Genomic DNA, 15,528 nt, shown 5'->3' with positions numbered 1-15,528 from the left:
GGTGTATCTAGGTTGCGGTCTTTCAAAATCTCACCTCTATTTGATCTGCTCTATTTATGTCCTGTCAGATCAATGTTGTGTCCATGTTGATATATTGCGTAAAAGATGATTTTCAAACTTCTGATTGCAGGAATCACTTTCTACTTGGAAGAAAAAGTTGCTGAAATAACATCCTGGATGTTACAAATCTGCACAACAACTCTTGAATGTTGATATGAACGCCACAGTTGTACAGTTGTTAATTCAACATAGCTAGGATGTTACTTTAGCAGCCGGAGTGTCCATAACAAAATTCAAGAGGTGACGTGAAGATTTTTAACATCCTTGAAGTTACTTCAGCTACTACTTTTTTCCATGTATAACTTTGAAGAGGAAATAAATAACATGTTGCTTTAATTCACTTTGTGTCTGAAAGCTTGTTGCCCCAGAGCCTGAGTCAAAAGAATTATTTGTACACAAAACTATTTTGTCTCTGATGCAATTTAAATGTAAAACGAAAGATGGATTAATGTTCTTCCATCAAAAATGTGCTGTAGGGCTACAGAAAGACCTCACTTTGCAAAAGGAATTTTTATTGGGACACCAAGAATCAAAGCAGATCTATCTAAACAGAGGATTTTTTAAACTAACGAACGGTCCCAAGAGTTCTTTTCTGGATGGATTTCTTCTGAAAACTCCCTGTTTGGATGGTTTTTTACTGCTAATAACAGTCGTTTCACCGAGATTAGAATGTAATGAGAAAAAGTGATAATTCACTTACTAGGAGGCATTGCTATTCCGTAACCCTTGGAATCCAATAGACCGCCAACCTGCGTCAAGTCACAATTCCTTTCGATCACATATTCTATGGATGTTGATTCCATGAGAAATGCATAACTGCCCTTCCCGCGAGTGACCCTCTCCACTCCTTCAACGTTTGACGCAGTGAACACACTTGGCCGTTGAGATTCCATAAACGACCACATGCGCTGGTAGGTGGTGAAGTTTGAGTCCTAGACATTTTTCACAGAATTATAAGACATTATGAAGGATGAAATTTTAGGTAAATATCAATCTAAGTTTGCCTCTTGATGAAAGAGAGTCTGTGATAGAGATTCTAATGTTCAGGTAGGTATGCTACCACATTGTAAGTAAATAATCGAGGGGTAAAATGACACATTTACTGACTGATAAATTCTCGTTTCCTGGACGAAGAAACGTAATTGTATTTCAACAATGCCAAATGTCTTTCCTCAATTTTCGTTTCTACTGTGAAACCATTGGACCTTCTGATGTTGAAAATTTCACCGATTTTTTCACAGATTGTCGCAGAATTTCAGCAAAATTTTGGACGGCGATTGCCCTTGTCATTTTTGATTAAGAGAAATAATTGTGTAGGAAGATTTTGCAACATTATAGTGGAGACACGTTCCTTTGTCTGAAAAACGACAAAATACAACTTTTTGGCCTACAACTTCCCTTTTCTCACACTGTTTGCACTGCTCTAGCGTGGACCTTGGTTTCTAAAACTTTGATGTACAGAAATCCAGGCAAATTTTAATTATTATTGATTAATGCAGTTGGAATGGAAGAAATCAGGGAAGAAATCAATGAGACTTGTCACCCATGATCTTATTGATGTACTATACTTTATCAATGATTAGATCGAGAATAGAGATTGGGAAAATCTCATTATTTTTTTTGAAGGACTTAAGTATACAAAATAACCAGCACTGATCACACGTGACTCGTACGACTGACCCGTCTGACGAATATCCAATAAAATTGTGAAACAAAATAAATAGTGTTTGTAATCATTTGCAAGAAAATGAACCATAGTCATTAAGACAAAGTTGTCAGAGAACTCAATTTGTAAGTACATGTTTGATTTGAAAAATTTGAGTTTCGATGGAGAATAACAACTTGTAGTTATGCCGTTTGAGTTGCAAATTATTTAGTTAATTTCTGTGCCAACAAAGATAGTAAGTTTTTAATTAAATACCATAATTTTGTACTCTGATGACAGGAGATTATTAACAGTTTTTCTTCAAATTGCTATGTTTTCCGAATTGCGAATTTCATAATTTCTACAATGTAGACTTGATCAGACAGTTTATGGGTAATCATTGCCTGTGTCTTAATATTTTTAAAGAAATTCTTGGTGGGGTGTTACAAATACTTTGAACTCTGAGTTTCCCATGTCTTTTTTCCCTTGATCAGTTATATTTTCAATTTTAGGATCAACTGTTACAACCATGACAAAACTTTAAAACAACTGACGCACAGTTGTTCGCGCTTGCCTCAAACACTTACCCGGAAAAATGCAGCAGTTGACCCACCACGCAAAGCTCCATACTTGATTTTTGTTTGTTTCGCCAAATCTTCGGCACTCTCGATGGGTGAGTCCATCCGCTCCACTGTTAAGAATGCAGCCAGGTTGGCAGTGTAAGATGAGATCATGATTAAGGTGAAAAACCACCACATGCCTGCTACCATACGAGTAGAGACAGCTCTGAAAAATTAAAAAAGTACACATGTTAGTATTCAAGTTTAGATTAGGATTAGTTAATTACGTTGAAAACTGACCAGAGTGTTTCACATTTCTTCCACTGAGATTTATAATGAAAAAAAAGTTTATTGAGGTCGTCAAGGTTAAAGGCCAGGCCTCTAATTTACCGTTTTACATCTGGTATATTCTTCAAAATAAAGAATATTTGAATGTTTCAATGAACGTTCTCTGCTTTCAATTTTTTGTGAATTTATTGTTTTGAAGATACAAAAATTTTAATGAGATCGACAAATTTTTCTCATGGAAACATATTTATACAGGTTAAAGTTACAAGGATGGACCCAAAAGTAACCGGATAACCTTCGACTTAGCTGCAAGTTTTATGGTTTTGACCTCTCTTTTTGAAAAAGTTTTGAAAAAGTCAAAACTATAAAACTGCGGCCAGAAAGAGAGTTTTTATGTTACTTTCGGGTCTCCACTTATAGAAACATTGAAAACTGTAGCAATCTTATATAAATGCCTTTATTGTATAAGTGTACTAAATTGATGTGATGATTCTAAACAGAGAGCTGATGAAACTATACAGCGATGTGAATGATTGGCACTGAACATTGACTATTGAATGCAAAGAAAAAAATATGTGAAACAACAACAATAAAACATGGAAAAATCAACAAAATCTCCACTTTTAAAAAAATCATTAGAAGCTTCATTTGAGCTATGAACAGAAAAAAAGCTTTTAATAAAAGGAGGAAAGGAAAAAAAGGACTATGCATGAAATGTTTGCGTAACCCTGTGTACAAAAATAAGTGTTGACATAGAAATGACGTGTTTTTGCAGCAAAATATTCATAACAGCCATGCAAAAATTTGAAAAACTCTGTCCCTATTGTGTATTTAAATGATGAAAAAAAAGTAAAAAAATAAGAAACACATAAGGCAGAGAAAATGCGAAGTTCCTAGATACTATCAAAAGTTTTTTAATTTGAACTGTATTAAGCAGATAGGAGCCTACTTTGTCTGTGGGAAAAGGCTCACAGCGCTTTGCTTGGTGCTTTAAAGCACCTGGTAAATTTTCTTATTCATCCCTTCTGAGGAAGTTTTATTTAAAGAATAATTTCAGCACGATTCTCTACATAGGTATATCTTTTGATACATTTTGGTCAAGAAATTTTAAAAAGTAAAAAAACGCACCAAAACTAAACAAAATTGGAGAAATTGAGATAAATTTTGTGTTTTTCTAACATGATCATCTCCAACTTTACTGCAAAGATAGCTACATTAAAATACCAGAATGCCCCGAGTTCACACTACTTCACAGAGGCTCTTACTTCAAAGATAACTGCTTGGGTGAATAATTCTTGTTTGGGTTCCCAACCAACTTAGTTTGTCCTTGCTGGATTACCTTGTAAGGTCCCTGAGCTATGCTAAGAACGTTATATTTTAGCAAAGAATGCATGAGAAAAAGAGAGGAAGGATTTTAAAGCTCAGCGCTAAACTTTTCTGGGAGGAAAAGAGGAAACAGAGGTGAATTGGATGCTATCAGCCTAAAAGAAAGACCAGATACACACTTACTTTGGTGCAATATCAGATCCTTGTTGCATCAAAGAGCCTATTGTAAACCACAAAGAGTTGAGGAGAGAAAATTGGTTCTCAAGGACGTCGGGCTCATCGCGACAGGGGTGAGGATTGTCCCACTCATACGGACTGAACCTGATGTTAGGTGTCAGGTCGTGAGATGGTCCATGCAAACACAAAACAAAGCAAAACTACGCTCAACATAGCTACAAGGCAAACAGTTACCGAGGTTGAAAATATGACAAAAATATAAATCCACTCCTGGCGCTAACAGATGGTCAACCATGAAATAATAGCCATTATCTGATAGATGGTCAGGGTCTAACTCAAGCTCGCTTTCATAGTGAAATTCAGATTCTGCAGGCCATTTGTTTATTTTTCATCACTTATTCTTCATGCTAGCTTCACAATCACGATTTGTCAAATAAAATTTTGGCACTGACGCTTTGACGAATTTTTCCACTATCCCACCGGCACTCTATTAACTGATAAAATCGGTCGCTTTAACTTCAGCTAAATCGAAAGTTCACTCCAAATCTTGATCTAGCATAGTTGCAAAATTGGGTCAGGTGATCAGAGATCCAGATAATACTGAGCCGTTAAATAGAGATTTTATCTTAGATAGTTAGTAAAAGAGAATTCAGCACAACTTGACTAAAATTTTGATCAGAATTTTGAAAGCCGAACAAATATTTCGAGACCAATCAGCACCAAAAGTGGAGGCATATGAATATTTCCAGAAAGACTCAAATTATCTATAGAAAAACTTATGTACAATAATTTTCTTCTAAAATGATGAGGTAAAGCACTAAAGAGTGCGAATCTTTGGATCATGAAATAACATAATGAATTCAAAGGTCCTTGCCAACAGCCAAAATAAAAGTCCAACAAACAACTAAGAAATACTTGGATATCATCACAGAACGATTAAAAGCTGACACTGACGAGTGCAGCATAGTGGATGTCCTTACTTGGGTAAAAAGTCGCAACCTTGTTGCATTAGCGAACCGATAGCGAACCACATACAGTTCACAAGAGAGAACTGATTTTCCAAATGATCGGAGTTAGGGTTACACGGGTGCGGGTTTTGCCATTCGTATGGCGTGAACCTGAATTTAAATACATTGATGACAGTTTTTGGAACATTCATTTCAATTTTGATAAATTATTCAGTAATTTAATTCAACCAATGCAAAATATTCTCAATATTTGTCTATAGTTAACATAAACTGAAAAAACTGAACGAGGAAAAAAAAGGATTCCATGTTAAAACAATTTCAGCACTTAAAACTGAAAATTTTCAAATTACAAAGGTTAATTTCATATAAAAGTAATGAGCCTCAACATGAGTATTTTCCCAAATTGTTAAAAGTGGTTAAAAATTGTTTGAATTAAAATAAAATTACGATTTTGCCATAATTATCTGCTTGTAAAATTGCATTCAGATGAGAAACAATTGGCATTTTTTGTTTGTTTTTGTTCATAATGCATGATTGTACATGAAAAAAGGGACCCTAATGCGGAAAATAGAATGTTGATAGAAGAAAAAATTGTCGGAAAGGAATGTTGGTCTGTTGCATAGAGGAATTTTTTACAGATACTTCGGTTCATGACCGCCAACCTATAGATTGATAGATTTAAATTTGCAGATACAAAAACAAAGCTTTGAGGGAAACTGCATTATAAGTTTCAATTTGCTGTAAATGGGTCTCAACCCACCCAGCAATGGTTATCAAAAAAGGTTTCAGAAACCTTGCCGCAATGTTAAATATGACAGCGGTAAAAGTGACAAAACTCTCTCTGAGGATAATAAAAAATGACTGAATTGTCGAAATAAGGAAGAATACTGTATGGGACTTCAAGTGTTGCCAAATTTCTTTAAATCAGATACAAGTTTTCAGGACAATTTGGGAATATTTTTTTTCCAATGTTTCAGAGAATCTTAACCCCGCTTTAATCCAGAGCATCTGAAAATTTCAGGTGAAAATATTCAAAACTTTTTTCAAAAATAAATATTTTGCAGAGAAAATTATCGAAAAGGCAACATCCAAATGTTCATACGGCGTTTTTCCTTAGCTTGGTATTATGGCAAGAAGACACTCATAAATAAAGAAAGACCTGTTTGATTGGTGGCTAGAATGTTTTAAAATCGTGTGCTTCGAAAATCGGCAAATATTTTCCCTTTGTAAAAATGGAATAAATTTTATGAAATATGAGATAAGGTTTGACTGTGTTCCACTGACCTGGCAAGGATGAACAGTAAAACTGAGACGCCTAGGTAAGCTGTGGCCATGTAGATCCACACGTCTAATGATAATGGTGACAAGAATGAAAACAAATTAGGTGGTTGTTTGATGGGTTTTCTATACAGTATGCTAATACCTGAAAGCATAAATATATGAATGAACTCACAATTTTGAGAAAAAGCGATTTAGAAGTTGGATCATTTTCTAAATTAAGAATAGAACGACTAAGATTTTTACAGCTTAAATGACGTAAGTAACTGTGCAGTCCTACAAAAAACTCAATTGTTTTTTCCTTTTCTCCCAAACCATCATTCATTGATTTAATTCTAGGGCAGTGCACTTAAGTCGACTTCTCTGGCACTAACAGTTTTTATAAATTATTATTCCCAAACGACAAATTTACTTCTGGTATCTACTCGCAAGTCTCAAAGAAGTTTAATGGAGAACCAAAGTTTTTATTTTTATATCATATAAACAATTTTAGAATCTGGCGGAGGAAATTTCCTATTAGAAACCTGAGAAGTTCACTTACCTAAATTCATAAAAGGCATTGTGAAATCAACAGCTTGTTCACGATCATAAGTAATTGTGAGATCAGCAATCGCAAGATCCGCTCTCTGAGGAATGGAGAAAAGATGATTATCAGAAAATTGAAGAGATGAAGTATCCAAAGTTTCAAAGGAAAAATTAAAAGCTTTAAAATTGTATAATTTTTTCAACTGCAAGAAAAATTTGAAGCATCAGAATTATATCAATCGGTGAAGTCAATGCAGGAATTTTAAAACATTTTTGGAACTCGATGCCCCGTTAAATGTGAATCTACAATGATTTTGAGAATGATGCAATAGTTGATCAATTGATTGATAATTAAACCTCAATTGTTTTTTTCCCCTTATTTTTTTCTTACAAAAACCTTTGGGAGCGTAGGTATAATGCGGCGGCACATTAGGTGTTCAGGGGCATTGGATTAGGTTATACTCTGAAATAACTCAAAGACTATGTTCCAAGAGGACAACACAAGAAATGTTGCCTTCCCAACTGCATTATTAACTTGGGATGAATTTGCATAGTTATTTTGAAGGGTTTAAAAAGCAGCGGACCACGTTCAATACCAAAATATTTGGCAAAAGCTTTTCAATAGTATTTGATATGATGTTCCTTTCCCGCCTCTTGAGCAAAATGAGCTTTAAAAAGCAAACTTTTAACATGGCAATCTCGAGAATAATCGGACAGAAAAGTGATTTTTTTTGTATTCTTTTAAAAAATTGAACTCTCGCAAATGATACCTAACAGCGTAGAGCGCGGTATCTACAAAGACACAGTGATGATTCCACATCCCCAGTAGATAATGCTCATAAGAAAGCCGCAACTTTTTGACCCCTCTTTCTTCAAAATTGGCATGTTGTGATTCTTTTTATACTTTGTAACATCATGCTCGGGAGGATGTAAAGAAAACATCAAATAAAATCAAAATTTAACCGGAGCCAAATTTGTTAGCTATTCTGTGTTTAGGTCTTTTGTTGGTACATATATTAATACTGGGCCCACCACAGCATGACATAATTTTCATGGTTTATTGAGAAAGATCATAAAACCAAAGCTCAGCAATTGATCCATCTACTATTGAAAAATACGGAAGCCTGTTCTATAATTTTAGAGAGGGCTGGAAAATCCCTATACCATTCTTCAGAATCCTTTTTTGGCTAGCGACATGAAGCTTCTGGCTTGCATGCAAGAATAGCATTATCTTTAAAATTTCAAAATTAGATACTAATATAAAAGTAAAATTCCTAAATTCGTTTCTAATTAGAAATTAAATTAAAATGTTGGAGCCTCACTTGATCAAGTAACTCCTTCATCATGCCATCCCACTCGCCAGTTTGCTTGTTGAGCGAGCCATAACGCCCATCAGGAACCAATTTCACGGTGTAGTTGAACCCTAGGATCCGAGCGATGTCTGCAATGAGATCGATCCCATAGCCTTCGAACTGATCATTTCCGACCAACTTCTCGCTCGAGTCTTTCAACATTACGTATGGAGAACTCTGCAACAGAGCAAACAGATGATTTAGTCACGCAAAGTTTGTCCTATCTGTTCTCAGTAGAGAAGCTCCTTGAAAAGTATGAACAAAGAGAGTAGTTTCACCAATAATTATCAGCCTTTAGGATAGGATGTCTACAAGATTTGAGGTACGAATGTTTTTCACTGCACCATCCATGATGAGAAAATATGTAACTGCGCATGCGATAAAGTGTGATACCAGTGGCAACTATGATCTGTTGCCATCAAGTTGAAGCGACGCTGTGGAAGACGCTCTGAGCAACTATTCCTCCACTAAAGTATTGAACAATGAACAGACAAAAATGAAGGCGCACTAATGTTTGTAAGTGGACTGGTATCGTTTACCACTGTTCGAAATTCTACTGATCGCACAATATACAGCTAATGTTCGATCGATTTTTATGGAACTTGGTACCAGGAGACAATTGTTGACAGGAAACTTGAATTGCAACTCATGCCTTCAAAATTCGAAAATCAAAGATGGTGAATGCCGCCTAAAATGCTATCTCGGCTCTTGTTCGATTGATTTTTGTGAAACTTGATGCCAGGGGATATTTTTTGACATAAAAGTCAATTTTCTGTCAACTTTCCACAATTCAAAAATGCTACTCATACTTATTTTTCCCTTTTTGAGGAAAGCATACTGATAGACCTGAATGAAACATCACAGTTCAACGAAATCATAGTCTTATAAATTCTTTCAGCTGGAAACGATTTGAAATAATTAGACCATATTTCAGCAAGCGCTTCGAAAGGATGTTTTGGAAAAACTACCTCTGTATTGAGCCAAAAAAATAATGATACTGCTTACTATTAGAGATTGATCGAGAAAAAGAACTAACTTCTGGCGAGCAGTGCTATAGTTTCAAAAATTTCTAAATTCATACTGACCAGAATAACGGTGACAACAAAAGTCTTATTGTGCAGGCTTTCTACAACTTGAGCGTAGGCTTCACCATAGCTTTTGGTGAAATTCACACCTTCTGTTGAATTCCAGGTTCCAATCTTTGTTAACCCTTCTTTGGTGAGTTCAACGACATCCAGCATGAAATTCGATCGGAAGCCTTGATTGTCAAATTTTATGACACCCGTTAGACCTGAAATTTCAACCTGAAAAATTGAAAAAAGAGAAATTTAAGCTTTTTTTTTAAATCTTTATACAAATATTCTATGGATGAATCTAAAACCAATATCCTGTGTGTGTGATTTATTAGGTACCTCTATTTCGTCTTGTTTGATCATATGATTAAATTCGGGGACAATGAAGATGAATTTCTGGCGATTATTGAATAATTATATATTCATTTCCGTTGGGTGAGGAGGCAACCCAAATTTAATTACTCCAATATTGTATGTTGGAGTTTTTTGCCAATGTACGTTAAAATTTAGTATGAAGCTGAAAATCTCAATACAGAGGGAAAAAGCTCATATGAGCACAGTTTTCCCTCAAAGAGATATGCTGTTTAGTTAGAATTGCTCACTAGATGGCGCAAGTTTACTTGCAGCCAGCGTACGTTTGCCCAAGTCTCGGGCTGGTTTTCACGACCTCTCCGAGCTTGGTAGCAGAAAATTCAGGAGGCTGCACTGCACTGAAGATTGACCCAACAAGGCCGAAGCGCGTCTGCAGTTGCCTTCCTCAATGGACGTAACTAGTGTTGCACCGAACAGTATATCTCCTTGAGGGAAAACTGTGCTCATATGAGCTTTTTCCCTCTGTATTGAGATTTTCAGCTTTATGCTGAATTTTAACGCACATTTGCAAAAAACTCCAACACACTGTCTTACGACCCGTGTGTCCACCACAATCAGTTTGTGTACTCCAGTACTGCTTGAAATAATAACTTTAAATAATAGGTACATGGAGTAATGAAATTATAGGTAATAAAAAACTTACGATTTTCATGTAATTAATGAGACTGTATCCGTGTAGCCATGTGTTGACAGCATCGCAGCTTAGGGGTTTGATATCAATACTCTGGCTGCTGTCCAGCTCATGAAGAGCTTTAGCAAATAAAAATACCGCATCATACATTAAAGCTGTCTCAGTCTGAAACAAAATTGAAAACTTTAGAAATCAGCCGAACATTCGATATACATATTTAGACATGTTTTTCTGGTAGGAGAAGAAAAGACCAAGATTGCAGGACCTGGTATTCACAAGGCCTTCTTTCATTGGAGTCATGGAGAGAATGATTATTTATTTAATTTAGTTTGATTTTATTTTGCAATTTATCTTACGCAGAGCAGTGTTGTCCCATCATAAAATTATAATTGGTGCGAATTATTGAATTTTCAACTATCAGATGAGCAAAAATCCAGAGTTTGGCATCCACAAAACTGCCAAAATTTGAAAATTGCATCATCAACGGTTCTAGAATAAAGAGTACATCATCATCATCTTTTCTTAAATGCAGATTACAAGAAGACATCTGCTGTTTTTCCCGAAAATTTGTTGATTTTTAATGAGACAAAAAGCCTCCTGAATAATATGTAGGTGTGCTGCCCAGATACTCCATTTATAACATGCTAAAATTTTTGTGCATCAAAAAGCCAAAAAATTCAGAATAAAAGTTTTGAAAGAAAAAAAAACCGAGATTCAAGTCCACTTCAATTTAAGATTAAACTCGTCAGTAAAGTAAATTTTCGTTTGTGCAATTCTCGGATTTTTTAGATTTAGGAAGGAAAAAGACTAACCTTTATGAAAGTAATATTTTCTTTCTGATCCACGAAGGAGGAAGCATTAAAAGAGAGCATATACAATCAGAACAAGATTTCTGAAAATATTAAGCACATATATGAGTTGTAGGAAGAGACTAAAAGATAGCATATTGAAACTTGGTGACTAAAAGTCGTATCAATGAAAAACTCAAAAATATTCTTGTACCTTAAAATTTATGAGTTGATTTATAACCTGCATATTCTTTGAAAAATATTTACTTATTCATTGTGAAAGAGTTACTCATTAACAGAGTTGATGCCACAGGTTAAGAGGAGAACAATCCTCACATTAAGGTGATTCGATGGACGCCATATTTTGTGTCAGAACGGCATGAGATATATCGCATCAATTGGTTCCATTTTTTCAGCTACTCGCCATTTTTCTCCAATTTTGAGATCGCAATTCTGTTGTCAGGAGACTAAAGCACTCACGTACCAATTTTAACAAAGAAATTCAACGTAATAAAGGCGTGGTTTTTTTAGAGAGAAAATATTGCATTCAAGTGCAGTTTCGATGTCAGTATCGAATGCGATGTTTTCTCTCTGAAAAGCCACGCCTTTATTACGTTGAATTTCTTTGTTAAAATTGGTAAGTGAGTGCTTTAGTCTCCTGACAACAGAATTGCGATCTCAAAATTGGAGAAAAATGATGAGTAGCTGAAAAAATGGAACCAATTGATGCGATACATCACATGCCGTTCTGACACAAAATACGGCGTCCATCAAATCACCTTAAACCAAAATTATTGCAATGAATTCTTGAACTGTGATGAATTTTTGATCAATGTGTTTTCTTATTCATAAAATCGGACCCCTCGACTAATCTGCAATTTTATTTCCCCATCACACTCTTTGGTATAAAATCATAAAAGTAACACAGTAGACGCAAAGCACTTCAGAGGGGGGAGATGGGTGGACCATGAAGTAGTCAGAGGGCGTAGTCCCCTAGTTTTCAGTAAGGAGTAAGGAAAAATTTAATCAACGGGTAAGAGAATGTAGCTCCGCATTTTTGAAACCTTAATTATCTAGAATAACTGTGAACATTCAAAGATTAAGTGACAATGAAACTTCACAAAATAATATTACTCACCCAATCCCTCAGAATTTGGAGAAGCTCTGGTTTTTCAGGGTCTACCAACCGAAATGCAGTAATGTTCGTTCCCCCATACTTAAATTCTTCTAAATCAACACTGTGTAAGTCCTATGGAAAGCAAGATCAAAAATAAGATTAAATGAGAGATAAATTGAAGAAAAAGATGAGAAAGAGGAAAAATAAAAACTTGAAATCAATTACTTCATGGTTCTACTGGAAATATTAAATGATAATTGTTGGAGACATTGAACGAAGGGACTTCAGTCATCCCTTACAGGATGAATGCTTTGCCACTGGTTTCCTTCAAAATTCCAAAAATGTTCAAACCTTTTTAATCATTTACAGGCAGCATTCTTATGCTTTATAGCTTTAATTACTTTAAAATTTACGTGGCATTGCTTCTTTGACGTGAGGGTGTATCTTTCTTACCACATGAACCTAGGAAAGCAAGTAATTCTACGTACCAATGGCTCATCTGTGAGTATAGTTACACTATCCTCTTGTCAGAGGAGCAACAGCAGTATACTACACAATAATAAATTTGCTTGAAAAATACTTACTAAAGAAGTAATAAGGTAACTATGGTAATCACTCATCATCCCTATTTGTTGCGCTTGCTTCAAAACTTTGTATATTCTGTCTGTTGAACAGTCAAGAACTATATGAGATTCCGCAGAATTTTTTATTTGCTTCAGTAGAGGCCTGAAAAAAGATTGAAAAGGTTAGACAAATGTCACTCACTATGGGACACTGGACAAGGTTTGAATTGAAGGAATCGCCACATTTATTATCTTCAAAACGTCATGAGGAAAACAAATCACATGACCAGAAGTCTACATATTGAGCCCTTAACAAGATTAATGAAAATTCAAGCCGCTTTTTTATTGCTATTTTCAGGCTAAGATTGTGGAGTGCCGACCGTCACTCTTGCTTAACATTGGTTCAATGTCAAAAATATAAATGATGTTGTTAAAGCTAATTAAGCTTCAACCTAATATGTCTCCGTGGTAACAAAGTTCTACATACATAGGCATTGTAATGCTATAAACCCGTGTGAATAAAGTCATATCCACAGCATTATTATGAATATTATTATTATGAAAGTGAATAGTTATTCAATAGTTCTGATTGTTGCTAAATGTACGCAACAGATGTCATTTGTATAATGTAACTTTTATTTAATCTTTGTTGAAAATGCTTGTGGATATCGAGAAGTGTTTTGGGAAGAAAATTCCTGAGTCGCTTTCTGAGCTTCACCAAGTGTTAATCGAGTTTTAACGTACCTAAGATTTTTAAGAGGAAAAAGTTAAGTTTTTTCTGGTTCAAGTATTCTGAGAATACAAAAAAGACGTCTAATTCATCAATAATAAAAGAGATAGAGTTGGTGGGATGAATAATCATAACAAATATTATAAAGGATGAGAAAAGAAAACTGGGAATATGCACCACCAGTCCTAATTACCTGTAATCGTTTCCTTCACCTAACTGTCGCACTGTGATAGGGAATTCTGAGGGGCCATGCGCCTTCAAAAGTTCTTGTAGTCTGACTAATCCTTCATTGTTCTCATAAATTATTGTGAATGATTTCCAGCCCCAAGCTCGGACTAAATCTACGTAGGCCTGAAAATAATTTTATAAAAGAAAAAAAAAATAGTCAAAATGAAAATTCAAAATCAAAAGAAATTCCAAAAAATCTCAAAAGAACTTTACTTATGTAAAAACAGTTATTTTTCTGTGAAAATGCTTAATAAATACACAAATTTGCTTAAATGTATCCAAATTTATGACTGAATTTACTAACATTGCTCTGATGATGCGCATCTCATTTTCTTGATTCATAAACAAAGTTAACAATTTTTTTTATGTTATTAATTCTTAAGAATTTGAAAGGATGCACTAAAAAAGCTGCTAGGCTGATAGAACATTCAAAGGAAGGAAATCTTGGGATTTTCAGGTTTTTTCAGAAGAGTACGTTTTACACCCACGTGAAGATGTTTTTATGGAATAGACCACTTATTTCTAATTAAGTTCAGATTTCGAAACATTAAGATAAATAGAAAACAAGAAATTGAAATTTTCATGCCAATAATGTGAACAAAAAATTATTCAATAGAAAAGTATTAGAAAGAAACTGAATTTTCTGAAGGAGACATGATCACCGGAGGTGAATACTTTCACAGCTAAAGTAGATTAATTTTCATGTAAAAAATAAAGGAGAGGAAATATTCTAGAGGAGCTTACTTTTGACAAAACAGTAGGGTGAGGGTAGAGGTTGACCAAACAACTCTCTCTCCTAAGCCTGTAGTCCCAACGTGACTCCAAGTGTGGGATTTCCATCGTGTCACAGATTGACTGAACATGGCTGGCAGTCTGACTAGATTGTGGACCGAAGATTGCCGCAACACCACTTCTCAACAAATGACAAACTGAAAAAGAGACATCATAAAATTATTACCCTGACTTGCACATGAGACACAACTGTCCTGAAATAAAAAATAATAATTCAGAGCATCGTGAGGGCTATTTGGTGCCTCTGAATTTGTCCTTGTGAACCAAACCAGAGCATGATTGCCTTTGCTGGATATGCATAATGTCCTCTGAGTTTACTTCATAGTTTGGTTTTAATTTTTTCCAATTAACCAGCCTATCTTAAGAAAATAAATTAGTACCTAGTGTTGAGCGCAACGAGTCTTCATTCCCCCGAGTTTTGCTCCCTAAAGAACCCGTATCACATTGCCGTGAATGTGCGCACGTGTTGCCTGGGCCAATGATTTGCCTTCAATTAGCTGGTTATGCAAAATTACTGTCATGACGCTTGAATAGTGGTATCAGAATCTCGCATTAAGATTACGCAGTGAGTTGAAGGCGCTCTTCTGTATCCTATCTGAGTGGCCATGTACAATGATGTTGATAAAAAAATGTTCATAATTTTGGAGTCTTCAATCGAGCCGTAATTTTGAAAAATGCCCGAAGAGAATTGTTTTGCGTTCTAGGATTTTTATTTTGTCGGTATATGTCTTATTTAAAAAAATAGATTCCAAACGCTCAGTCCGGATTGAGGTTTTTAAGTCTTCTTGGTTTGGTCATTGTGTTCTCATGCAAAACTGAGCGTCGTCGTTTACAAGATCGCAACTCACTCAAAGGTTTGGATTCAATGAGTTTCGCACGGGTAAAATGAGCTTTCGTCGATGAACTGTGAATAACCACAACTGAAGAAAAGGTACTATGTCTACTGGTTCATTTGAAATGCGTGGAGCGTGGACGACTAGAGTATGGATGTCTTCCGGGTTTCTACGGGCACTATAACGCATTCAGATGGCTGTAGGTTTCTACCGGTATAAATG

The 15,528-nt window shown here is 35.3% G+C and overlaps 1 protein-coding gene across 4 annotated transcripts in view; it reads right to left on the bottom strand.

The window, feature by feature from the left end:
• The window catches only part of LOC109039853 (glutamate receptor ionotropic, kainate 2), a 68,126-nt gene that overhangs the window by 9,848 nt on the left and 42,750 nt on the right, over nt 1-15,528 (bottom strand). For 3 of the 4 annotated variants that reach the window (XM_072300950.1, XM_072300951.1, XM_072300953.1), the window contains exons 4-16: nt 14,426-14,610; nt 13,647-13,804; nt 12,745-12,886; nt 12,182-12,292; nt 11,068-11,091; nt 10,268-10,420; nt 9,265-9,483; nt 8,150-8,356; nt 6,844-6,928; nt 6,309-6,447; nt 4,063-4,200; nt 2,293-2,491; nt 761-992 (exon numbers count right to left, since the gene is read on the bottom strand). In XM_072300950.1, the coding sequence (XP_072157051.1) occupies nt 761-992; nt 2,293-2,491; nt 4,063-4,200; nt 6,309-6,447; nt 6,844-6,928; nt 8,150-8,356; nt 9,265-9,483; nt 10,268-10,420; nt 11,068-11,091; nt 12,182-12,292; nt 12,745-12,886; nt 13,647-13,804; nt 14,426-14,610 (1,992 nt within the window). Of the gene's footprint in view, nt 1-760; nt 993-2,292; nt 2,492-4,062; nt 4,201-5,036; nt 5,175-6,308; nt 6,448-6,843; nt 6,929-8,149; nt 8,357-9,264; nt 9,484-10,267; nt 10,421-11,067; nt 11,092-12,181; nt 12,293-12,744; nt 12,887-13,646; nt 13,805-14,425; nt 14,611-15,528 lie in introns of all 4 variants that reach the window. The other variant, XM_072300952.1, reaches the window with a different exon arrangement.

This window comes from Bemisia tabaci, chromosome 5, assembly GCF_918797505.1.
Source record: "Bemisia tabaci chromosome 5, PGI_BMITA_v3".
Classification (NCBI taxonomy): Eukaryota; Metazoa; Arthropoda; class Insecta; order Hemiptera; family Aleyrodidae; genus Bemisia; species Bemisia tabaci.
Note: the sequence above shows the minus strand (reverse complement) of the source record. Positions and strands in the feature narration are given on the sequence as shown.